The sequence below is a fragment of the Taudactylus pleione genome, unplaced genomic scaffold, assembly GCF_031769625.1.
Source record: "Taudactylus pleione unplaced genomic scaffold, aTauple2 ptg001003l, whole genome shotgun sequence".
Taxonomy (NCBI): Eukaryota; Metazoa; Chordata; class Amphibia; order Anura; family Myobatrachidae; genus Taudactylus; species Taudactylus pleione.
Genome location: NW_028285404.1, coordinates 267,471 through 294,551, shown reverse-complemented (window position 1 = coordinate 294,551; position 27,081 = coordinate 267,471). Strand labels below are relative to the sequence as shown.

The 27,081-nt window shown below is 45.1% G+C and overlaps 2 protein-coding genes across 2 annotated transcripts; both read right to left on the bottom strand.

The window, feature by feature from the left end:
* Positions 1–3,957: 3,957 nt before the first annotated feature.
* LOC148454342 (uncharacterized) lies at positions 3,958–19,371 on the bottom strand. The gene is made up of 3 exons (XM_088461016.1): positions 19,293–19,371; positions 18,631–18,721; positions 3,958–9,835 (listed from the first exon to the last, which is right to left on the bottom strand). Exons 2-3 carry the CDS (start codon positions 18,689–18,691, stop codon positions 6,897–6,899), a joined length of 3,000 nt encoding a protein of 999 aa, XP_088317142.1. The 5' UTR covers positions 18,692–18,721; positions 19,293–19,371; the 3' UTR covers positions 3,958–6,896.
* Positions 18,717–25,196, bottom strand: LOC148454341 (gastrula zinc finger protein XlCGF66.1-like). Its single transcript, XM_088461011.1, is given in 7 exon segments — positions 18,717–18,721; positions 19,507–19,630; positions 20,898–21,086; positions 22,990–23,030; positions 23,033–23,153; positions 23,259–23,355; positions 25,103–25,196. Coding segments are annotated over 5 exon segments (393 nt in total). The 5' UTR covers positions 23,067–23,153; positions 23,259–23,355; positions 25,103–25,196.
* Positions 25,197–27,081: the final 1,885 nt, after the last annotated feature.

Below are 27,081 nucleotides of genomic sequence, written 5' to 3'. Positions count from 1 at the left end.
GGAAGTGGTCCTACCCAGGATGGTTTGTGCACGGGGTGGAAACTCCACCCCATTTTTGGTAAATAAATCCTTATATGGGCTGTAGACCGAGGGAGCACTGCTTTTTTCACCACCAGGCTTAATTCTGATTCTAATTCGTTATTAATAAATTTGGCTGTGACCTCTTTATTGTAATTTATACAGTTGTCGTGTCTTTATTTATTATTTAAAGCTTAAAGGGGGGTATCCACTACAAGATCTGTAAGCGACTGCACAATTTCGACATTGTAATTGTTCAGTCGTTTGTCAGTCGTGTGATGAGCCTGCACTGAACGAGCAGACGTTCAGTGCAGGCTCATCAATCATCTGGAGACATGCTGAACCTGACGATATAGTCAGGTTGACCAGCATGTTTGAAAGATGATAGATGTCTAAACAACCAGCGGGCACGCGCATCGCTGGTCGTTTTAGACACTTTTGCAAGCGATTTGCAAACGATTGAACGATCGTTATCGTTCAACTTAATAGTCTAGTGGATACCCCCCTTAAGAGTGGTGTGAAAATAATAAAACTATGGGTGACTTATATTCATAATATTTGGATCCTGAGGTTATATTGTTTTTTTAAACAAACTGTTATCCGTATTATTGGGAGATTGATGTATATGTGCCATTTTAGATTATTGACCGATTTGTGATAATAAATGTGTTTATTTTTAAATTTTTTATATTTTCTGTACCAGTTTATTTATCAATTAGCGCAAGGGTTTTTTTCTGTTATTGTGGAACACCTGGTTTACAGGTGTTTGTTTGTGTGCAACCACAAGCACACTGATTCTTTGATGAATAAATATATATTTATTCATTTTTTATCATTCAATTAGCGCCAGGTTCTTTTTCTTAAATGTTACTTACCTACATGTACCTATAGCGCAATCTCATTAACAATATCTCCGCTTTGCTATACTACACCAATTTCAGGCTCTGCCTTTTGGCCTTTCAACGGCTCCTCAGGTCTTTACTAAGATCATGGCAGTAATGGTGGCCTATCTTCGTCGTCAAGGGATCAGACTGCTCCCATACTTCATACTATAAGATCTCTTGCTGTTAGCCAGCACCCAGAAATTCACCACCATCTACAGGGAACCATTGCCTTTCTACAAATGCACGGTTGGCTGATCAACTGGAAGAAGTCTTCCTTGACACCTTCTCAAAGAATGGTACATCTGGGAGCCCTCCTGGACTCTCAGGTTCAGAGAATCTTCCTAACAGCAGACTACTACACAGTCACTGAGTGTCAATTCACTCTTCAATGCAGACCCTGGGATTCATGGTGTCCACCTTCGACACTACAGGCCCTTACAACACCTGATCCTCTCCAGGTGGAACGGGCTGCTCCATCTGCTGAGATCCCATATGATGGGCTTCTCACCATAGGTTCGCCTGTCCCTAGCCTGGGGGCTTCAGACGCCTCACTTAGACAAGGGACGCCCCTTTTGGATCTCAGACTGGGCACTCCTTACCAAAGATGCAAGCCTCCACAGGTGGGGCGCAGTGACCGGCTGGCACTTCTTCCAAGGCTGCAGGACTCCAGCCGAGTCTTACCAATCAACGTCCTGGAACTCCGAGCCATCTACAGAGCTTTCACTCTGACTCAGGATATTCTTCAGGGCAGGCCAGCACAAGTACAGTCCGACTACACCATGTTAGTGGCCTACCTCAATCACCAAGGAAGCACTCGAAGTTGGACAGCAATGGCAGAAGTGTCTTACATTCTCACATGAGCCGAATGCCATCTCCCAGCTATCTTTGCCGTGTTCATCCCAGGAATTCTCAATTGGGAAGCGAATTTCCTCAGCCATCATGACATGCATGCAGGAGAGTGGGCTCTACATCCAGAAGTCTTTTAACTCCTCGTGGAAAAATGGGGTCTACCGAATGTGGACCTCTTGGCTTCAAGACACAACCACAAACTTCCTGTATGGAGCCAGGACAAGGGATCACAACGCGACCTTTGTGGACGCATTATCTGTGAAGTGGACCTTCCATTTGGTGTACCTATTCCCTCCAATATTCCTTCCTCAGGTTCTTCGGAAGTTCAAACAGGAAGGAGGCACAGTCCTGTTGGTAGCTCCGGCTTGGCCCAGATGCCATTGGTATTCTGACCTTCAAAGTCTCTCCATAGATGTTCCTCTTCAACTTCCTCAACTAGACCTGTTGTCTCAGGGTCCCTGTCTACATGGCCCGCCTGTCTTCAATGGCTTGGCTCTTGAGACATCCATCCTAAGGGCTAAGGGATTTTCTAGCTCTGTGGTCCAGACCATGCTCAGGGCACATAAACCGGCCTCGGCCAGAATTTATCACCGGATATGGCATACATATTTCCAGTGGTGTACTCCCAGAAACTAAAACCCTCAAGTTTTTAAGGTTTCTAGATACTTGTCTTTCTTCAGGCTGGACTGGATCTTGGACTCCGCCTAGCATCTCTGAAAGTGCACACCTATGCTCTCTCCATCTGGTTCCAGTGCAGAATTGCTCCTCTACCAGATGTCACACCTTCCTGCAAGGTGTTGTACGTATACAATCCCCCTTTGTCCCTCCAATGGCTCCGTGGGATTTGTCAGTGGTTCTCCACGCACTTCAGGAACCTCCATTCAAACCCCTGGATTCAGTAGATGTCAAATGGCTCACTGCGAAGACTGTTTCTTCTGGCTATAGCATCTGCCTGTATGGTATCTGATTTAGGGGTGCTTTCCTGTCATTCCCCATTTCTAATCTTTCATGCGGACAGGGCTGTTCTTAGAACGCCCCCTGGCTTCCTTCCAAAGGTGGTTTCTCGTTTCCACCTTTTAGAGAAAATTGTGGTTCCGGCCTTTCTATCAAAAGACCTCTCGGCTGGTGAGGCCTCTTTGGATGTGGTCTGTGCTCTGAAGATCTACGTGGACTGTACTAGCTCCATCAGGAAATCTGACTCCCTCTTCATCCTCTATGGATTCCATGAGAAGGGATGGCCAGCTAACAGACTTTGGCCAGATGAATTCGCATGTCTATCTCATAGGCTTACACACAGACTGGACTTCTTGTGCCGGCTTCAGTATCTACTAATTCTAATCACTCTGCGGGCAGCCCAATGTGGCGCCTCTGCTGAACAACTATGCAAGGCGGCTACATGGTCCTCTTTTCACACCTTTCTTAGGTTCTATGCCTTTGTTACATTCACCTCATGATGCTTCCTTCGAGTGCTGGGTTCTTCTCTCAGGTGCATCCCCGCCCTTGAACAACTGCTTTGGGAAAACCCCAATGTCTCCCTGTGGAGCCGTATGGACCCTACAGAAGGAGAGTTATGGTAAAACTTACCTTGGTTAACTCTTTTTCTTCGAAGTCCACAGGGCACCTGCCCTGACTTCTATTGGTTTATTCTCTTGGTCACTTGTTTCCTTCTCTGTGTGAGAGGGTGATTCTTCAGTGTACCCGTCTTCCTTCTCTCCTATCCTGCTCCTGCCTTGGGCTTGTTAACAAAACTGAGTTGCCCTCAGGCTGCGGGCGAGGTATAGGGGGAAGGGCCGAAGCATGCTGGGATTGAAAAGCTTTGCTATTGGTGTCTGGTCCACCAAGTCCCACCTACACCCCATTGTCTCCCTGTGGACCCTATGGGCTTCGAAAAAAGAGAGTTAACAAGGGTAATTTTACCATAACTCTCCTTTTATCCTCTTTTTCCCTTCCCACACTTAACAAATCTCCCTTGCCATGACCGCACACATGGAACTATTACATCCTCATCATGTACAGTTATGTACATACATATACAACACAGTAGTTATACATAGTTATGTACATACATATACAACACAGTAGTTATATAGTTATGAAAGATGCAATAATTATGTTAATTTATCTTATGTAAAAAGGAATGTTATTTACTGTATGTTAAATTAAAAGGTATCTGAAATGAAGACAAATCTACATGCAAACTGTAACACACAAGTCTTTATTATTATGTATATCATGACTCTTAGGAATTTAATTATAGGAAAACAATTATTTTTCTTGGTTCAACCTGTACAAGTAGTTTATTGATATTAGTTATACATTTCCATTAAATGGTCAGTATATTTGCTTCACTATAATACAGCCTCATATCCTTTAACAGTGTCAATAAATAGTAAATTTTTTTAACCATGTTTTCATATTTATATTAAGACCTGTAAGAGCTTTATAGACTCCAGCCATGGGAACAAGAAGTTGTGTACGCCGGTCCTGGTCTCTAACAGGACTGTCCTAACTCAGGACAAGTAGTGTGTGTGCCTGGAAATCTGAGGACCACATCAATCAATAACTGACAGACCAAATATCGATATCATCACATTGTTACAGTGTCAGTCACCAGACAGTGGTGAGATATTGTCCAAGGTGTGACTATTGTATACATGGGTGATTGCAACTGAACACACATATACATATATACTGATCACACACATTACAGAAATATGAAAACTATATTCTGGACAGTTTTCATTTTTGCCTTTTGGTAAAAGTACAGAGATTGGCCCATTGATGCCACCATTTCAAGTTAGCAAAAAAAAATATATATATTCTTAGAAAAGATCATAAAGTGTCAGATTCTCACCCCCATCTCTATATATAGGAACAGGTCATCCTCTATTACTATGTCCGCCTTCCCTCAAACACACACACTGCCTGATTCAGAACCACATGCCCATGTGTTATAGTGTACACACTAAGGAACAGCTGTGATTGAGATGCGCAGTATGAGAAATGTCTTGGAAAGTGCTGGGGTTTCCTGGGCGGTGACTGGAAGATGGATAAACAGATGCACGGAGATGGTTCCTCTTATGCGAGTACGGCGAGTGTGTCGCTGAAGTATTTGCATCCACAAATGCTCAAATCACATTGGGGGCGGCCATATTCAGATGGGAAATCTGCCCCTGTCATAGTGTTGGTGCACGTTTGGATGGTGAGACCGATGGTAAAAACTTAATAAGCACCAGGGAGTATTACACTGTGTATACTTATGCTGAAAGTGGGCATCTCATTCCTTGCACAGTCACATGGACAGACAGACACCAGGGAAGGACCTGGTAGCAACATTCGCATATAGTCTCAGATGGGCGACTGCGTCTGTATCTAACTGGGAATCAGGCCCACAATGTCTGAGTCAGCGACGCTACCAAGGCTGAAGTGCCAGTATGGGCAGTTGCCATGGTGTAACATATAGTAATTGTATACAATACAGAAAGTGGGCCAAGGTCCCACCAGTGTATCACTTACCAAATATAATTCCACTCCACAGTGTCAGAGGCCTTAGCTGTGACTGTGATCTTTGGCAGTAATCTGAGTTATTACATTCTGACTGGTCTGGAGGGATCACGTCTTCAAGGTGAGAGTGATTCCTGTATGACAAGTGTTTGGCTACTGTAGACATTTACATTAGTATATAACAGTGAGACGATCGGATCATAAAGACCAATGGTCTTAGCTTCTTATGGGATTACCACTACTAAGCTAGAGGTGAGTGGGGAAGGCAGAGTAACATGTGAGCTGGGGTAAGGGGGAGTAGATGCCAAGACTCATGGACTGTTAGGTGACAGGGGAACATGAATGTGATAAAGAGGAAACTAGTTTCGGAAAACTGTACAGGAATGAGACAAAGTACTGAGAGAGAGTATAGGGCTGTACAACAAAAGAGTGACCCTACAGTATATAAAGCCAGCACTAATAATACACAATATTTCCTGCAGCAGCAGCAATCCACCAATGCAGAAGGACAATTCCAGGTAATAGGACAGCAGGGCGTGTTAGGTCTGGTGTTCTAAGTGTTATTGGCCAAAGATGGTGGCAGAAGCACAGGTGTCTATGATATAGGTGAGTGTTTTTCGAAGAAGACAGAGAAGGCAATAAATTCTAGAGATAGAAAAAAGGAAGAAAACATGGCAGGGTCAAGAAAAATAGCTCTATGTGAGGTGGGTGTCTAGAGACGGGACAGGTTGAGTCAAAGGAAATTGCGATCACAGATTAGAAGAGCCAGTTGGATAGTTTGGAGATGGGAGAAGACGAGGCTGATGAAATATCCATATGTTGGTGGGAGAGGAAGTCCAATGAGAGAGCTGAAGAAGTGAGGGGGGAGAAGACTAGCAACAGCAATGGCATCTCAGTTCTGAACATGAATGATGAGATGACCTTCAAATATATTATATCAGAATTTATCATAAAATTGGGAAACTGGACAGGGAAAGGTGAATGACTGCAATACTGTCACTCACATGCTAGGAAGTTGCAGATTCTATACGGTCAGCTAGGATTGGTTCACACTGGGGCAGAGGCCTGAAGCCTCACGTGCCCACTGGTCTTCAGTACCGGCTTTGCTGCAAGTGACATGCAGGTAAGACAGAAGCCAGCAAGAAGTGTCAGTGCTCCCAGTTCGGTAACGGTCAGGCAGGTCAGGTACAATAGTCAGGAGAAACAGTGGTGAAGGGCTTAAGTGAATGATCAGGAAAAGGAGACAAGCCAAAAGGTCAGGTAAACAAGAAATCCCAATAGCAAATGAGCACCAGGTTGATGTAGTAAAGAACTGACACAGGAACAACATACTGAGCAGGATTAATTAGGTATTTTGAATTGGGGCAGAAAACATGAATGTAACAGTCTCATGACAGCAGTTTCAAAAATAATGAAATTTCTTACAAGAGCGATCACATGGACAAGCAGCAGAAGCCGCCCGAGGCAGACGGACATTGAGAACATAACCGAATCCCTCCACCAAGAATGCACGGGGAACGGGATTGACTCCAATACCCAATGAAATGTTTTAAAGGTAATTTCTTATGGAAGAGAATTGGATTGAATGTTGGTGATTTTCTCCCATAGAACATTCCCGCAGCCATGCCTTCCATTGTAAAGCTACGTTTGCTCTCCCGTGTGATGTCTCTGATGTCTAACAAGACTTGATTTAAGTGCAAAACATTTCCCACATTCAGAGCAGGAATACGTTCTCTCTCCTGTGTGACTTCTCTGATGTACAACAAGATCTGATTTACGTCTAAACTCTTTTCCACATTCAGAGCAAAGTCTCTCACCTGTATGACTTCTCTGATGTCTAACAAGTTGTGCATTAGTTGAAAACCCTTTCCCACACTCAGAGCAAGAATACGGTCTCTCTCCTGTATGAATTCTCTGATGTCTAACAAGTTGTGCATTAGTTGAAAACCCTTTTCCACACTCAGAGCAGGAATACGGTCTCTCTCCTGTATGAATTCTCTGATGTACAACAAGTTGTGAATTATTTTTACACCCCTTCCCACATTCAGAGCAGGAATATGGTCTCTCTCCTGTGTGACTTCTCTGATGTACAACAAGTTTTGATTTGACTATAAACCCTTTCCCACATTCTGAGCAACAATATGGTCTCTCAACTGTGTGACTTCTCTGATGTACAACAAACTGTGAATTATTTGTAAACCCTTTCCCACATTCTGAGCAAGAATATGGTCTCTCACCTGTGTGACTTCTCTGATGTACAATAAGCTGTGCATTATTTGTAAACTCTTTCCCACATTCTGAGCAAGAATATGGTCTCTCACCTGTATGACTTCTCTGATGTTTAACAAGTACGGAATTACGAGCAAACCCTTTCCCACATTCAGAACATGAATATTTGTATTCTCCTGTGTGACTCATCTGATGTCTAACAAGTTCAAACTTTTGTTTAAAACATTTCCCACATTCAGAGCAGGGATATGGTCTCTCTCCTGTGTGACTTCTCTGATGTACAACAAGGCGCGATTTCTTTCTGAACCCTTTTCCACATTCAGAGCAAAAATACGGCCTCTCACCTGTGTGACTTCTCTGATGTTTAACAAGTACGGAATTACTAGCAAATCCTTTCCCACATTCAGAACATGAATATTTGTATTCTCCTGTGTGACTCATCTGATGTCTAACAAGTTCAAACTTTTGTTTAAAACATTTCCCACATTCAGAGCAGGGATATGGTCTCTCTCCTGTGTGACTTCTCTTATGTATAACAAGTCCTGATTTACTAGCAAACCCCCTCCCACATTCAGAGCAGGGATATGGACTCTCCCCTGTATGATTTCTCTGATGTACAACAAGGTGTGATTTATTTCTAAACCTTTTTCCACATTCCGAGCAAGAATATGGCCTCTCCCCTGTGTGACTTCTCTGATGTTGAGAAAGTTCTGATTTATATGTAAAACCTTTCCCACATTCAGAGCATGAATATTTGTATTCTCCTGTGTGACTCATCTGATGCCTAACAAGGTGTGACTTTTTTATAAAACATTTCCCACATTCTGAGCAGGGATATGGTCTCTCTCCTGTATGATGTAAAACAAGTTCTGGAATAAAACTTTTTTCACATCCAGAGCAAGACGTATTTGGGCTGCAGTTGCTTTTAGTATGAGTAGATGTATACTGTGTATGATCTGTGGGAGTATAATTGTCAGTGTGTGTGAGATTTCCTCCATCACATGAGACTGATGCCTCCTTAGTATGAGTAGATGTATACTGTGTATGATATGTGGGAGTATACATGTCAGTGTGTGTGAGGTCTCCTCCATCACATGAGACTGATTCCTCCTTAGTATGAGTAGATGTATACTGTGTATGATCTGTGGGAGTATAATTGTCAGTGTGTGTGAGATTTCCTCCTTCACATGAGACTGATGCCTCCTTAGTATGAGTAGATGTATACTGTGTATCATATGTGGGTGTATACATGTCAGTGTGTGTGAGGTCTCCTCCATCACATGAGACCGATTCCTCCTTAGTATGAGTAGATATATACTGTGTATGATATGTGGGAGTATAATTGTCAGTGTGTGTGAGGTCTCCTCCATCACATGAGACTGATTCCTCCTTAGTATGAGTAGATGTATACTGTGTATGATATGTGGGTGTATACATGTCAGTGTGTGTGAGGTCTCCTCCATCACATGAGACTGATTCCTCCTTAGTATGAGTAGATGTATACTGTGTATGATATGTGGGTGTATACATGTCAGTGTGTGTGAGGTCTCCTCCATCACATGAGACTGATTCCTCCTTAGTATGAGTAGATGTATACTGTGTATGATATGTGGGTGTATACATGTCAGTGTGTGTGAGGTCTCCTCCATCACATGAGACTGATTCCTCCTTAGTATGAGTAGATGTATACTGTGTATGATCTGTGGGAGTATAATTGTCAGTGTGTGTGAGATTTCCTCCATCACATGAGACTGATGCCTCCTTAGTATGAGTAGATGTATACTGTGTATCATATGAGGGTGTATACATGTCAGTGTGTGTGAGGTCTCCTCCATCACATGAGACCGATTCCTCCTTAGTATGAGTAGATATATACTGTGTATGATATGTGGGAGTATAATTGTCAGTGTGTGTGAGGTCTCCTCCATCACATGAGACTGATTCCTCCTTAGTATGAGTAGATGTATACTGTGTATGATATGTGGGTGTATACATGTCAGTGTGTGTGAGGTCTCCTCCATCACATGAGACTGATTCCTCCTTAGTATGAGTAGATGTATACTGTGTATGATATGTGGGTGTATACATGTCAGTGTGTGTGAGGTCTCCTCCATCACATGAGACTGATTCCTCCTTAGTATGAGTAGATGTATACTGTGTATGATATGTGGGTGTATACATGTCAGTGTGTGTGAGATTTCCTCCATCACATGAGACTGATTCCTCCTTAGTATGAGTAGATGTATACTGTGTATGATCTGTGGGAGTATAATTGTCAGTGTGTGTGAGGTCTCCTCCATCACATGAGACTGATTCCTCCTTAGTATAAGTAGTCGGATCTGTAAATTGTTCTGTGGGTAAAAATATAGAGGTTAGAATCATAAAATGTAATTGTACAATTCATTCCACAGCATTAACTCCTCATTCAGTTGAGAAAACAAATGGGAACAAATAACCCCCCCATGGGAAGATATATAGGACCTGATTCTGAGCCAGCTGTGACAGTCTTTGCCTATTTTGCAGCAGTTGCACCAGTGACTTTATGCCATCACACAGCCCTTCCCAGGTGCACGTCTGTGCATCCCAATGTGCAAGGACTCTGTGCGTCCCAATGTGCAAGGACTGAGATTGCCCACTCGCAGCCTCTATACACACTGCATCACTGTCTGGTGCCTCTTTAGTCACACCAACCATACTTGTACCAGCCCTATGCCAGGTGCAGAGTCTCTGTCTGAGTATGGCCTCCTATGTCATCAGGTGAGCACCTCTATACACAGCCGCTATCGGTGACGCTCCCATACGATGCTACCTCTGTGTGCCTGTTTAGTTCTCCCTGCATGCGTCTGAACCTTTACAGCAACCTCTAATCCCCATTCGCTTTGAAGTCTTTTTTTACTGTGTGAATTGAGGTGGTTCTATATATTTAGTGTAGGGTTTATTACTTTGTTTGTCCTTAATGGTTCCCAGTACTAGAGGGTTCCTGCGATGCTCCTCTTGGAGGGCAGCCAGAGGTCAGGGGATAATTCTCTGTTAAAAAAAAAAAAGTAACAATAGCGCATCTCCATAGTAACACGCCCTCTTCTACCCCAGGTTAAGGTACCAGGATGTCATATCGAGTTCATACTATTGCGATGATCGCTGAGAGACTGAATCGGTGTATGTGAGAGGAACTTCTGCAAATATAAACACTGCATCTGTGGAACATGAGGCCTATCCCAGCAATGAGTTAGGAGAAGTCGGGGAAGGTCAATTAATATCAGAGTTGCTACTAAACCTAATTAACAGAACCATGGCTATAGCCGAGACCCGGCTTTATAAACTTTTTAAGATCTCTTTTATAAGAAGCATATAAGGGAAACCAAAAGAATACATAGAGGTGTGAAAGATACAGATGTGTCCTCTAGCCTCAATATGCCACATGGTTCGAAATGCCTGGCGCAAGTGAGCCGCCAGGCCCCGTGCAACTCTTCTAGCATTGGGGATTTTTTTTATTTGCTGAAAATGTGTCTTAAATCGCAATGAGATGGGACTAGGACACACTAGGAGGTTTTACTGAGTCTAAACTGTTGGACATCCTGCGACATGGTTGCCCACCAGTAATCTCTATGGGTGAGAGACAGAGTCTTATGAGTACCCGCATGACCTGCAAACTTTGAGCAATGAGACCATTGGAGAAGCTTCTCCTGAAGTTCATCAGGGACAAAAGTCTTTCCCTTAGGAGGGACTTTATTGGTCTTGGTGATGGAGATGCATATTTGGGTCGGTGATAGGTCAAGACTCAGGCAAACTGTCATCCTCTTGTATGAAGCGAGATAAAGAGTCAGAGTTTTGATTCTTTGCACCAGGACAGAATGTAGCATGTAGATTAAAATGAGAGGAAAACAATGTCTGCCGAGCTTCAAGGATTGAGCATGTTTAAGATACACTGATCAGAAACATCTACTGTAAATGGTGACGAGAAACAGAGTACCCTCTGGTAGATACTGCAATTCGTCCAAGTCACGTTTCATGATGAGTAGCTCCTTGTCACCTAAGGCATAGTCTCTCTCAACAGGAAGGAATTTCCTAGAAAATCCACATGGATGCCACTGACCATCCTTGGCTTTTTGTGAGAGTAGTACTCCTACGGAGGATGCATCCACTTCTAGGAAGAATGGTGCTGCCAACATAAGGTGATGTAGAATTGGAGCGGAGGTGAAGTCCTTTTTGAGGTTCTGGAAAACCGAAAAAGCCTCCTCTGTGTTAGCACCTTTCTTTGTGAGACCAGTGAGAGGTGTTACAATGGTTGAATAGTTCTGGATAAGCTTTCTGTAATAGTTAGATAACCCTAGGAAGTGTTGTACTGACTTCAAAGTGTTTGGTTGAGGCCCATCAATAATTGTCTGGACTTTTGCAGAATCCATGCAGAAGTCTGTACCAGAAATTAGGTAGCTCAGGAATGGAATGGAAGAGACCTCAAAAGTGCACTTTTCAAGTTTACAGAAGAGTTTATTTTTTCTAAGACGTAGAAAAACCTCCTTTACGTGTTTCCAATGGGAAGTTAGATCAGCTGTAAGCTCCCTGGAGATCGAGTTTGGAAAAGATGGTAGCTCCTTTAACACGATCAAACAAACAGTTCTATAATCAAAGGAAGTGGGTAACGACATTTAATTGTGATCTCGTTAAGGCGACTGTAATCGATACAGGGGCATATGCATCCATCTTTCTTCTTGAAAATAAGCCCGTTCCAGCTGGTGATGAGGAATGAATAAAAGCACGCTGCAGATTCTCACAGATCTACTAAGACATGGCTTGCGTTTCAGGGACAGAGTTGGTACACTCTCCCACAAGGAGGTATCTTCCCTGGGAGCAAGTCAATGTGACAATCCCATTCATGGCGTGATGTAACGTTTTCAGATGAATCTTTTGAAAATACATCTTGAAACAGTCTGTAAGGCAGTGGAAGAAGGTGACCTTCTTTGGAGGTAATACAATGAGGAACCACAGATTGTAGACAAGTCTTGGAACCCCAAGAAAGGACTTAGGGTGTAGACCAGTCTATACTTGGATTATGATGCTGTAGCCAGGGAAAGACTAAAAAGTCTATTGACTCTGAATGTAGCACCCAAACTTGGAGTGTGACTGGAATGGATTGATGGTTAACAGTACCCCAGGAACTCTGCTGCCATCCACTGTAACCAGGAAGATTGGTGAGGACATCTTTATAAGAATGACTACTTGATTGGTCAATTTAGGGGTGAGAAAGTTGCCAGCAGCTCCGGAGTCAGTTAATTGCAGAGAGACATATACAGAATCCTGTCCAATTTTCAGCGTCACATAAAATATACAATCTTTTTAGTGGGGAGCATAGTACCACTCCAAACCCAACCTCTTCATAATTGGTAAGGAGGTGGTGTTTCCTGGTTTGTGAGGGCAAGCTTGAATAAGATGTTCAGGAGCAGCATAGTACACGCAATTTTTGAGCTGATCCTGCAAACCCTCTATTTTGGGGAGAGGCGGGATCTACCCAATTGCATCAGTTCATCTTGATTAATTCTGCATGAGAAGTAGGAGGATGACGAACTTTGGAACGTTCTGGTTTACCTTTTTCTAATACTCTTTCTCTACATCGAAGGTCTACTCGGTTACAGATGGAAATGAGCTCATAGAGTTGTCATGCACCGGGCTCTTAGGCCATGCTACTTGTTTCTTCTCTGTCTCTCCCAGCTGTCCATGAAGTCCGCAGGCTCTGCTGGCCTCAGGTTTCCCTGCAGTGTGCTACAGTCTGTCTACATGGCAGAGTTCCCCCAAGTAACGACGCAAGGGTGCCACCATGTTAGATTCAGTCACCTGCTCCATCCCAGCCAGTCTGCATGACACTTCCGATTTGATGGTGCAGTCAGCTGAGCAGGAGTCAGCAATGATTAATAAAAGGACTTCCTTGAGCACCAGCCAGTTGCCAGTGCAATGTTGATTTTTCAGCCACCAACTTGGGTCACAAAATTCTGCAGCCTACTCAGTTTTTCCTGCTTAGACAGCGTAGCGTGCATTCCTGTTCCAATCCAGTATTCTGGTTCCACATTACCGGTCCCAGCCCGGTCTGCATTCCTGAGTCTATTCTCTTTTTTTACTATCCTAGATCATAGTTCTTGCCAGCTATCTCACACGTATCCTGCATATCTCCTGAGGTCTTAGTTATCATTGTTCAGTTTCAGTTCCTTCCTACACCATGCGTAGGTATCTAATTAAACCACCAAGCTTCCTGCACATAGTCTCCAGTCCTGCTCCAGACACACAGCACAGCCTTGCCAGAAAACAGGCTTGAGAGCCTCTTCATCCCAGATTACCTTGAATTCAAGAGTCTAAAGGGTCACTCCTATTAGGTGCGAATGGCGAGGTGCAAGTTGCTATTTTCACTTCAAATTCGCATTGCGAATTTATTTTGCAATCCAATTAGCACCTCACGATGAATCAGTCTCCCAGCTTGCCAAAGTGGAACCACAGTCTTGAGCCAGAATGGGACCGGTGAGAACAGCAGCTAGTTAGAGTATAACCACAGGCTAGAACCAGACTGGAACCAGGGCTGGACACACAGGCTGGAAACGTGAAGACTGAAAGCTGGACACAGCACAAAACTGCAGAGTAGATGGAGCAGACTCAGAAGCAGCAACTTGCAGGAACCCAGCGGTTAGCAGCGCAGGTTCAGCAATGGATCGAAGGTAGTAATTACTCACTAGTGAGATCACGGGGGAATAAAGAACCACGTTGGTCTCAGGTGCTGGTTTAAATAGGGTGCTTTTGTCAGGGATAGGAGGAGACAGTCATGTGAGCGCAGCAGCAGGTAGAGACTGGAGGTTAGTACTTACCCTATCAAAGACAACATGGTTGCACCCATGAACCTCATTGATGGACAGGAACCTACTCCCAGAAAGACCAAACTCCCTGTATGTGGACCTGAAGAACCACAGTCCTCCAGCCCCGGAGACTGGCAATCATGGTCACCAAATGACGAAGGGGCAAGCTACACTAAGATGTCTGGAATCCAGCCTCCAAAGGAGGGACAGACGAGTCTGAAGGGAGCCATGGATGATCAGGGACAGGTAGAGATGTGTGCAGTCTAATTTGGAAAACTTTTCCAACTGGAGCTCGAGAGAATGGAACCATCTGGACTGCTTCATGGGAGGACACAAGTTTTGCCAAGAGATGCATGCAGAGGTGGATGGAAACTGCCCTACACTGTAAGTCCAGATGAATCAGCGATTGGATGGTCACACTCCTGTCCAAAAAGGTGTAAAATAGCATGCCTAGGAAAATAATCTTCTGCAATGAAGAATCTCCAAAGGAAAGGGCCTTGATGAGAAGGACATTTATATATGAAACAATGGTGACACCCTGAAAGAGGTGGTTTGCCACCACGACCGCCATCACCCTTGTAACGACACAAGAAACTGTTGAAAGGTCAAAGGGTAGAGTTCTGATATGGTAATGAGCAGATCGAATCGCAAACTGCAGCAGGAATGGGTGAGGATCCCAAGTGGGAATGTGGAGATAAGCATCCCTAATGTCCAAGGATACCAAGAACTCCTCTGCCTCCATCCCGAGAATAAGCAAGCGGAGAGACTCCATCATAAAAGTGCAATCAGGAACTTCAAATTGAGAATGGGTATCACAGAGCCATTCAGATTTGAATAAAACCGATCGCTGTTGGTCTGTGGGTACTGAGATCACAACACCCACAGAAATAAGAGTCTGCACATCCCCCCGTTGAGAGCTTTTTATGAGATGCCAGCAACCACCCTCTGAGGAGCAAGACCGAAAAAGATTATTCTGTAACCTACAGATAGGACACCACTTACCCAGGATTCGGAAGATGTCTGAAAACAGGCATTCTCAAAACATCAAAGACAAGGACTGGTAACCACCATAGGATGACCTGTGTGTAGGGACAACCGCTCATGCAAAATGCTTGTCTGAAGCACAGAAGTGAAGGGACTTTTTCCCCTGTGGTCAGGGCAATGATTTTGTTCAATTTCAGCCCCAAGAGGAGATCCCCAGCAAATGGAAAAGCCACCAAGGATCATTTAGACTCCACATCAGCATGTCAGAACCTACACCAGAAATCCCAGCGAGCCGCAACTGCCGAAGCAGAGACCTTGGAAAAGAACAAACATCCACAGCCACCTCACCCAAACCAGAGGCAGATTGCTGGATATGGCCGACGAACAGAAGCAAGTCAGAATGTGAAGTACCGTATCAGAGCCCTTCTCCCAGTAGTTCAGCCTAGAATCCTCCTCAGGTCACATAAGAAACGTCCACACCCGATACCTTCTAAAAGATCGTCCTTCACCTGAGAGGAAGCCTCTGAATTGGAACTCTCCCAGGACTGAAGTATACCTTGGTGCCAACGCTTCTCCAAACAGTGCATCCCTTGAACACCTGGAAGAATGATCAGCAGTTTTTCTAAATTAAGGAATACAATTAAACCAACTACTGGACCAAGCGAGTTAAACCCTGGGCCCAATGTGGTTCCACGGAGTGAGCAACCACAGATAGTTGGAGTCTCGGATGAATTGGAGCCGAAGCATGCAGAAGTAGCCATCTGGAAGATGCAATATTCAGATTTTACAGGCAGGAAGGGAACAAAAGATAAGCCCACATATACTCCAAGTCCTATGATCTATAGACAATGCCAAGACTATGGTAAGTATAACCAGACAGCCTTATTCCGCTGGCTGATACAGATTCCAGGGAGGTTTACTTATTCCTGAGTAACTGAAGTGGGTTACTTTGTCACTCATGCGGCATATGGATTTGCTCCCTCAGCAACCACCTGTTACTGACGCCTCCGACTACTTTGTACAGAGAGGATTCGCTGTCACCACCAGGCTCCTACACCGTCACCTCAAACAGCTTCCTCCACCAGGTTCCTACACCGTCACCTCAAACAGATTCTTCCACCAGGCTCCTACACCAGCACCTCAAACAGCTTCTTCCACCAGGCTCCTACACCGGCACCTGGAAGCGCTTGGTTCTTGATATTAGTGGTTACCCTGCTGCAACACCTCCAGGTTGATGGCTGAAAATCCTCCACTGGCCACTTACTATGGATCAGTCTTGTGCTTGGTAGAGGGCAGAGGGCTTGAGCTTGGAGACACTGGCTCAACCTCAGGACAGCCGGAGTACAGATCAGCATTTTGCGCTAATCTGGTAGGCACAGTATAAAAGCAACACACTTGTGGGAGTTGTAACGCTGAGACTCGTAGAGAGGCGGGGAAATGCGTTACAAGTGCGCTGCCGCTGAAAGGGAAAAAAAAAATCTGCTATACAAAGCTCCTAATGAGTATGATCATATTGATTGACATAGAGGTCACTGGAGGACTGAGTTACTATCCCACTAAAGTGGGCTACAACCACAGAGTGGGCTGATAGATTGGACTATCTGTACCAAACCACTGGTGTAATTAACATCGATACACCGAATAGGAAGGAGCAGACTAACTGCCCTCTAAAAGGTAGGTGATCCAAGTTTGAAAACGGTCAGTGAAAACATTGTTTCAATCTATTTGTGACTCCTCGGTCAACAAGTGCATTACAAGGGAGAAGAAGGATCACCATCTCTTATCCAAGGAGCAGCAGAAAAGCACTCTATAGAGATTTCCTGAACAAGTTTTATCCGTTCAAACAAGAATTAATCCATAACAAATGGACATCTAGGGGTAAATTTACTAAAGTGAGAGTTTTCAGAACTTGAGATGTTGCACATAGCACCCAATCAGATTCTAGCTATTATCTTGTAGAAGGTGCTAGTTACATGTTAAGTAGAATCTGATTGGTTACTATGGGCAACATCACCATTTTATAAACTCTCACTTTAGTAAATTTACCCCCTTGTCACCAGACAGGTGGAGATGTGATTGTGTGTTTTCTTCAGCCTAATACGGAGACATATGCACTAGCACTTAAAGCCTGTATGTGTATTTACCAATGTCTTTTTAGAGAATTGTGGAGTTTTATTTTATAATTAATTGGTAGCTATTATATTGGTTGTTTGGATACAAGAACAATTAACAGTTCAGATAAATGTATTATACTAACCTGATTGAGCCAATATTGTATGTATGTTTGTCGTATTTTGAATTGGTAATTTTTAGGGGTATATCTCATTATATTGTCAACTCTTAATAATTTATAGCCATATTTTTGGTGTATTAATAAAATATCTGAGAATTGTTTGAACAATGTGAGCGTAATTTGACCAATTAGCAGCGCTCCCCGTTATATTTCTGGTCAGATCTCTGGGCTGGTAACACACAGTGACAGGATGTGAGGGGGAGAGCAGGAGTATAATAGGGGCTGATGGCTCCTGATGTATGAGATACACCAGAGAGTGTGGGGAGGAGACTGGTCAGATCTCTGGGCTGGTAACACACAGTGACATGATGTGAGGGGGAGAGCAGGAGTATAATTGGGGCTGATGCATCCTGATGTATGAGATACACCAGAGAGTGTGGGGAGGAGACTGGTCAGATCTCTGGGCTGGTAACACACAGTGACATGATGTGAGGGGGGAGAGCAGGAGTATAATAGGGGCTGATTGCTACTGACTATCCCACTAGGCAGATAACATTTCCCTCATTAATCTGTAGTGACAGAGGAAGGTGTAGGATAAGAGATGGCTGTAGTGACAGAGAAGGGTGTAGGATAAGAGAGTGCTGTAGTGACAGAGGAAGGTGTAGGATAAGAGATGGCTGTAGTGACAGAGGAGGGTGTATGATAAGAGATGGCTGTAGTGACAGAGGAAGGTGTAGGATAAGAGAGCGCTGTAGTGACAGAGGAAGGTGTAGGATAAGAGAGCGCTGTAGTGACAGAGGAAGGTGTAGGATAAGAGAGCGCTGTAGTGACAGAGGAGGGTGTAGGATAAGAGAGTGCTGTAGTGACAGAGGAAGGTGTAGGATAAGAGAGTGCTGTAGTGACAGAGGAGGGTGTAGGATAAGAGATTGCTGTAGTGACAGAGGAGGGTGTAGGATAAGAGAGTGCTGTAGTGACAGAGGAGGGTGTAGGATAAGAGAGTGCTGTAGTGACAGAGGAGGGTGTAGGATAAGAGAGTGCTGTAGTGACAGAACAAGGAGAATATGTGACTGTTCTGTACTTAGTGATTATTACTCACCTGTGCTGATAGCTGTAGGGATTTCCTCCTCCTTACACTGCTGATCACCCATCACATACATCTCTTCTTCTACTTTAATAAGTTCTTCAACCTGATTATCCCACAAGAAAATACAAATAACACACATATAATAATGACGGATCTAATTCAGAGTAAACAGAAGACATCAGTGTATGAGATCCGCACAGCTATCCTACAGGTCATATACTGTAGCGTCACTTTGGTATTGGGCAACTCCCTGAATAGGTGTGGTATAATAGACAGACAGTAATTAGTAAGACAATGTCTAGATAGACCCCAGATGTTAGACGGTTAATAGTTAGACAAGGATAAAAGTTCGACACAGACAAAAGTCAGACACACTAAAGTTAGACATGTAAAAAAAGGTCGACACAAAAATAGTCGATTTTATTTTTTTTATTTTTATTTTTTTTAGCCCTAATCTTCACTCTAACCCTCCCTCCTGGTGCCTAACCCTAAAAAAAAAATGTGTTGACCATTTTCATGTCAAACTTTTTACCCTGTCGACCTTTTGTACCTGTCGAACTTTTTACATGTCTAACTTTAGTCTGTGTCTGACTTTTGTCTGTATCGAACTTTTATCCTTGTCTAACTAATTACTGTCTGTCTATAGTCCGGAACCCCCCTTGAATCCCACCTACCTGATCCTCCTGTGGGACACTGTGATTCTCCTCTGTATCATCCTGGGAATAAAGAGGACGGGGACATCTCTCTGGGGTATTCCTGTTACTGGCCCCATCTGTAGGAGACACACAGTGACTGATTACACTGTATATATGTGATCATCAGATGATGTGTATATAGGTGGCCCCATAGCTGCTCTCCCCATTACAATAAATGACAGTCTCCTCTTACCCAGTGATGTGAGGGGCCGGTGATTCTCCATCATCACGTCCTTGTACAGACCCCTGTGTCCTTCTATATACTCCCACTCCTCCATGGAGAAATAGACAGTGACGTCCTCACACCTTATACGAACCTGACACACACAATGATACAGTCATCACCCAGACACATCCCCTGGTGTTACTGTATAATGTCCCATTCCCAGCAGCCACCTCTCCAGTCATCACCCAGACACATCCCCTGGTGTTACTGTATAATGTCCCATTCCCAGCAGCCACCTCTCCAGTCATCACCCAGACACATCCCCTGGTGTTACTGTATAATGTCCCATTCCCAGCAGTCACCTCTCCGGTCATCACCCAGACACATCCCCCGATGTTACTGTATAATGTCCCATTCCCAGCAGTCACCTCTCCGGTCATCACCCAGACACATCCCCCGATGTTACTGTATAATGTCCCATTCCCAGCAGTCACCTCTCCGGTCATCACCCAGACACATTCCCTGGTGTTACTGTATAATGTCCCATTCCCAGCAGTCACCTCTCCAGTCATCACCCAGACACATCCCCTGGTGTTACTGTATAATGTCCCATTCCCAGCAGTCACCTCTCCGGTCATCACCCAGACACATCCCCTGGTGTTACTGTATAATGTCCCATTCCCAGCAGCCACCTCTCCGGTCATCACCCAGACACATCCCCTGGTGTTACTGTATAATGTCCCATTCCCAGCAGTCACCTCTCCGGTCATCACCCAGACACATCCCCTGGTGTTACTGTATAATGTCCCATTCCCAGCAGTCACCTCTCCGGTCATCACCCAGACACATCCCCTGGTGTTACTGTATAATGTCCCATTCCCAGCAGTCACCTCTCCGGTCATCACCCAGACACATCCCCTGGTGTTACTGTATAATGTCCCATTCCCAGCAGTCACCTCTCCGGTCATCACCCAGACACATCCCCCGATGTTACTGTATAATGTCCCATTCCCAGCAGTCACCTCTCCGGTCATCACCCAGACACATCCCCTGGTGTTACTGTATAATGTCCCATTCCCAGCAGCCACCTCTCCAGTCATCACCCAGACACATCCCCTGGTGTTACTGTATAATGTCCCATTCCCAGCAGTCACCTCTCCAGTCATCACCCAGACACATCCCCCGATGTTACTGTATAATGTCCCATTCCCAGCAGTCACCTCTCCGGTCATCACCCAGACACATCCCCTGGTGTTACTGTATAATGTCCCATTCCCAGCAGTCACCTCTCCAGTCATCAGCCAGACACATCCCCTGGTGTTACTGTATAATGTCCCATTCCCAGCAGTCACCTCTCCAGTCATCACCCAGACACATCCCCTGGTGTTACTGTATAATGTCCCATTCCCAGCAGTCACCTCTCCAGTCAGCAGCTGAATGATCTTGTTGGTGAGTTCCAGGATCTTCTGGTCATTGTGTCTCTCATGTATCAGTGAGTGAGGTGGAGGCACCGTGATGGGGCTCTGGGTCCTGCTCAGTCCTCCTGATACAAGGTAACTGGTTTCAGGTGTCACAAGCTCAGCAGCTGTTCTCATTACAGTGCAATCCTGTGTATTGAAAGACATTAATCTACAATTATGAATAGATTGTGACACTCCCATACTCCCTCACCTCCCCAGTCAGGTCCCTGTGTTAGTAATAGAGATAATAGTGATGTCACTGTGACACTCCCAGACTCCCTCACCTCCCCAGTCAGGTCCCTGTGTTAGTAATAGAGATAAGAGTGATGTCACTGGGACACTCCCAGACTCCCTCACCTCCCCAGTCAGGTCCCTGTGTTAGTAATAGAGATAATAGTGATGTCACTGTGACACTCCCAGACTCCCTCACCTCCCCAGTCAGGTCCCTGTGTTAGTAATAGAGATAATAGTGATGTCACTGTGACACTCCCAGACTCCCTCACCTCCCCAGTCAGGTCCCTGTGTTAGTAATAGAGATAATAGTGATGTCACTGTGACACTCCCAGACTCCCTCACCTCCCCAGTCAGGTCCCTGTGTTAGTAATAGAGATAATAGTGATGTCACTGTGACACTCCCAGACTCCCTCACCTCCCCAGTCAGGTCCCTGTGTTAGTAATAGAGATAAATAGTGATGTCACTGTGACACTCCCAGACCCCCTCACCTCCCCAGTCAGGTCCCTGTGTTAGTAATAGAGATAATAGTGATGTCACTGTGACACTCCCAGACTCCCTCACCTCCCCAGTCAGGTCCCTGTGTTAGTAATAGAGATAATAGTGATGTCACTGTGACACCCCCAGACTCCCTCACCTCCCCAGTCAGGTCCCTGTGTTAGTAATAGAGATAATAGTGATGTCACTGTGACACTCCCAGACTCCCTCACCTCCCCAGTCAGGTCCCTGTGTTAGTAATAGAGATAATAGTGATGTCACTGTGACACTCCCAGACTCCCTCACCTCCCCAGTCAGGTCCCTGTGTTAGTAATAGAGATAAATAGTGATGTCACTGTGACACTCCCAGACCCCCTCACCTCCCCAGTCAGGTCCCTGTGTTAGTAATAGAGATAATAGTGATGTCACTGTGACACTCCCAGACTCCCTCACCTCCCCAGTCAGGTCCCTGTGTTAGTAATAGAGATAATAGTGATGTCACTGTGACACTCCCAGACTCCCTCTCCTCCTCCCTCACCTCCCCAGTCAGGTCCCTGTGTTAGTAATAGAGATAATAGTGATGTCACTGTGACACTCCCAGACTCCCTCACCTCCCCAGTCAGGTCCCTGTGTTAGTAATAGAGATAATAGTGATGTCACTGTGACACTCCCAGACTCCCTCACCTCCCCAGTCAGGTCCCTGTGTTAGTACTAGAGATAATAGTGATGTCACTGTGACACTCCCAGACTCCCTCACCTCCCCAGTCAGGTCCCTGTGTTAGTAATAGAGATAAGAGTGATGTCACTGTGACAGTCCCAGACTCCCTCACCTCCCCAGTCAGGTCCCTGTGTTAGTAATAGAGATAATAGTGATGTCACTGTGACACTCCCAGACTCCCTCACCTCCCCAGTCAGGTCCCTGTGTTAGTACTAGAGATAATAGTGATGTCACTGTGACACTCCCAGACTCCCTCACCTCCCCAGTCAGGTCCCTGTGTTAGTAATAGAGATAATAGTGATGTCACTGTGACACTCCCAGACTCCCTCACCTCCCCAGTCAGGTCCCTGTGTTAGTAATAGAGATAATAGTGATGTCACTGTGACACTCCCAGACTCCCTCACCTCCCCAGTCAGGTCCCTGTGTTAGTACTAGAGATAAGAGTGATGTCACTGTGACACTCCCAGACTCCCTCACCTCCCCAGTCAGGTCCCTGTGTTAGTAATAGAGATAAGAGTAATGTCACTGTGACAGTCCCACACTCCCTCACCTCCCCAGTCAGGTCCCTGTGTTAGTAATAGAGATAATAGTGATATCACTGTGACAGTCCCAGACTCCCTCACCTCCCCAGTCAGCAGGTAGATAATCTCCAGAGTGATGTTTATATCCTCTCAGTCATGTGACTCCTGTCCTTGTCCATCCTCTGTGAATCTATGACTTATACAGGACAGGTGTCACCGTTATGTGATTGTTAGTAAGACTCTCCGGTTTCTCACAGCTCAGCTACCTAGGAATAAATATAAGAATTATTATAGACACCACAGAGTATACATGTAACAGACTATTTGGCATGGATGTACGTTTTGCGGACGGATCTATAGATTTTACGCACAGTTCACAATTTGAAGCGGAGCTTTTATTCGGTTGAAGCATCAGTGTTTTTGGTTTATTTGTAGGTGATTTTCATTTGATTTTTCTGTATCAGAGATCTACTGAAGACAAAATCGAATATAAAATCAAATCCCTAGCAAAATCGAACAAAATTGATATTGTCACATAGACCACTGCAGAATCCCCTCATTTACTATCAGTAAATCAAATTTAAATAGACTAAAACTAAAAAAACAGACCAGTCCGAGGGAGGTGAATTTGGGAGCAGCATTGTACAGATCACTCTGATCTGTGCAGGCTTCTTATGAATAAAAGCTTTGTAAATGAACACAGTCACCACTTCCCGACCCAGGTGTTATCAGCACACCTCCAGTACCCTGGTCACTGAGTTCAGGTGCCAGCGCAGGGTACATACACAGATCTCCCACCACTGATAGTTGCTGCATATACCCTACAAGCAGCGCTGTTTCTATACTGTCAGTCAGTGACCTACACTGCCGGCTCCAGGCTTGTGCACGGCTGGTCTGATGGACAAATCCAGCTGCAGCTTCACCAGCGCTCTCCTACATCTACAGCTGGTGCGTTATACTGTATAATTACTGTGTATCATCACTGCAGCCATTTCATTCACACTGTATTTAGCAGTGACACCTGGATAACAGTGATACAATGGGATCGGTTCCCCTTCATCATCGTACGGGATAAATCAGATTCGTCATGGCCTTTCTCCATGAGGCCACACGTCTTATGTCCCTATTCAGAAAATGAGGGAGGCGCCAATGCTAAAATTGTAATACCGACAGAGGGGATCGAGGCAGTCAGAATCCCGACGCCTGGATACCGACAGGGTTAACAGACCGACACTAGGTGGTCAAGATGCTAACCCTCCCACTCTCCCTACCCCACCATCCCTGGTGCCTGAACCCAACCTCACCCTCCCCGCACCCTAAACCTAACCCTCCAGCCTTAGTGCATAACCCTAAACCTAACCCTGCCTCCCACCCAGCTACATACCTTCGGCATCCCGGCGGTCGGGATGATGGCGCCGGTATTCTGATTCCGATATTGTAAGCATCGGCATCCCCTCAGCCGGGATGCCAAACGCATACCACCAATGCTGCTGCTGTCCCAGGGCACCAAAAAGTCTAGTTATGGCTCTGTATACTGATCACTATACACAGGTCACACGTACCACACGCTGATCACTATACACAGGTCACACATACCACACGCTGATCACTATACACAGGTCACATGTAACACACACTGATCACTATACACAGGTCACACGTACCACGCGCTGATCACTATACACAGGTCACACATAACACACACTGATCACTATACACAGGTCACATGTAACACACACTGATCACTATACACAGATCACACATACCACACGCTGATCACTATACACAGGTCACACGTACCACACGCTGATCACTATACACAGATCACACGTACCACACGCTGATCACTATACACAGGTCACACGTACCACACGCTGATCACTATACACAGATCACACGTACCACACGCTGATCACTATACACAGATCACACGTACCACACGCTGATCACTATACACAGGTCACACGTACCACACGCTGATCACTATACACAGATCACACGTACCACACGCTGATCACTATACACAGATCACACGTACCACACGCTGATCACTATACACAGGTCACACGTACCACACGCTGATCACTATACACAGATCACACGTACCACACGCTGATCACTATACACAGGTCACATGTAACACACACTGATCACTATACACAGGTCACACATAACACACACTGATCACTATACACAGGTCACATTGATACTGCACCTGATAATACTGAGCTCCTAAATCCAGATGCTGGTGGTCTCTCTCAGGGTCGGAAGCAAAGACTAAAGATGTTTATGTAGTGTGTGTACATGTGCTATCAGATGGAGGAGGACTTAAATCTAAACACTAGCAGTGAAATAAAATGTATACATTTGCTCTGATTACGGACATTTTCCTGAAGACCATCAGTCACTGTGAAACATGATCGGTCTTACACAAAATGGCGCCTGCACAGGAGACATCACGTGACCAAAATTTACTCTTCTGCCGCATTTATTGTATAAGACGTCTGTATGGCTGCTGATTGGCTGTTATGAGTAAACAACATTACCCATGATCCTCTTCTGCTGATGATGTGTGTAATGTATCTGTGTTGTGGTCAGTGTCTGTCTGATCTCTACACCAGGGGGCAGGTGACCTGTGGCACTCCAGCTGCTGAGGAACTACACATCCCAGCATGCTCTATAACAGCAGCACTGTGGCAGGGCATGCTGGGATGTGTAGTTCTCCTGCCCCTGGTGTAATAACAGGAGCTATGTGACAGAGATAGGATGTGATAAGAGGTCTCTGTGTTATACACAGCTGTCACCTAAGCTGCCATCATATATGTTATCATTGGGAATGTTCCTGTTAGTGAGTACAGAGCAGCCCCACAGTACAGCACATCTCATGCATGTATGTATGTGTTATGTGCTGCAGCTCTCGCTGTCTCTCTCTCTTATTATAGGTTATTATGTAGTAACGCAGAGACACAAACTTTCCTGTTGGCCAAGTTGTAAAACAAACCGGCGTCACTGCGGCACATACAGGAGGAGAAGGGGACACGGTTATGTGTAAGGGAGGGAGATGTGTCATACATGCCGACGTCTGTAACAGCCTCTCTGGGGGAGTCCTGTGGGGGGTAGAACTCTCTCCGATGGGGATGTGGAGCCACATTCATGTCATCGTGGCTCTCGGCACCTTACAGCAGGGAGCGGGGCTAGGGTTACCATCTGTCCGGGATTCCTCCAGACAGTCCAGGAATTGAAAAAACTGACCTTTAATCCCAGATGGGCAGCGTCAATAAATAACATGGGGGCGGAGCCTCAACACTACTGACAGTCAGTGCGTCCACCTCCCGCCAAATCTGCGGTCTGCGCAATCGTACGCAGTAGATCCTCTTCTCCCTGAGGGCAGGCGTTGGTCGGGCATGGGGAGCGGAGCTTCTGAGGGCAGATGCTAAGTGGGGTCACCCAGACAGTGACTGATGGTGAGAGAGGAGACCACAGCATGCATACAGTATAATCTGATGCTCTGCGGTGTCCGTGCGCTCTGTGGGAGGCTCTGCGACAATGGATTAAATGTGGGGTAGCTTGGTTTTTCACTATTTAAACCTGTTATTCACTTAAGTAAACAGTACAATCTATGTTTTATCTTCCATTTATCCCAATGCAAATTACTGTGCTATCATGGCCATTGTGGGTAGTTGGGGATCCAGGACCAAATCAAATTATTTATGATCCATGTGATTGGCAGCCGCTAGCTCTGGTTTAGCCTATCGTAAAATATACTGACGCCACAGCGAGAGATAAACCCTGTCCACCAGCACATAACTGAGACTAGGGGGTAACTTTACTAAAGTGAGAGGTTTTAGAAGTGAGTTTTAGAAGTGATGTTGCCCATAGCAACCAAATTGTACCTAACATGTAACTAGCACCTTCTAGAAGATAATAGCTAGAATGTGATTGGTTGCTATGGGCAACATCACTTCTAAAACTCACTTCTAAAAATTCCCACCTTAGTAAATTTACCATTAAGGATAATAGGTAACAAATACCCAGAAAAGGTCTGCACCTCATTTAGGGCCTTATTCAGAGCCGCTCGTTCGTTCCGAGCGATGTTCGCACAACTGCGCATGCGTATGGGTCGTAATACGCATGCGCGAACCAGTCAGTGCGGTCGAAATTCATGTGCTCGCAAAATAGAGAATGCCTGCTAAT

Bases quoted from the DNA above. Each gene is read 5' to 3' on its own strand.
- LOC148454342 (XM_088461016.1), bottom strand. From the start codon at position 18,691: ATGTATGTGATGGGTGATCAGCAGTGTAAGGAGGAGGAAATCCCTACA. The intron at 9,836-18,630 runs GTGAGTAATAAT...TTTTACCCACAG, and splicing joins CCCTACAGCTATCAGCACAG to AACAATTTACAGATCCGACT.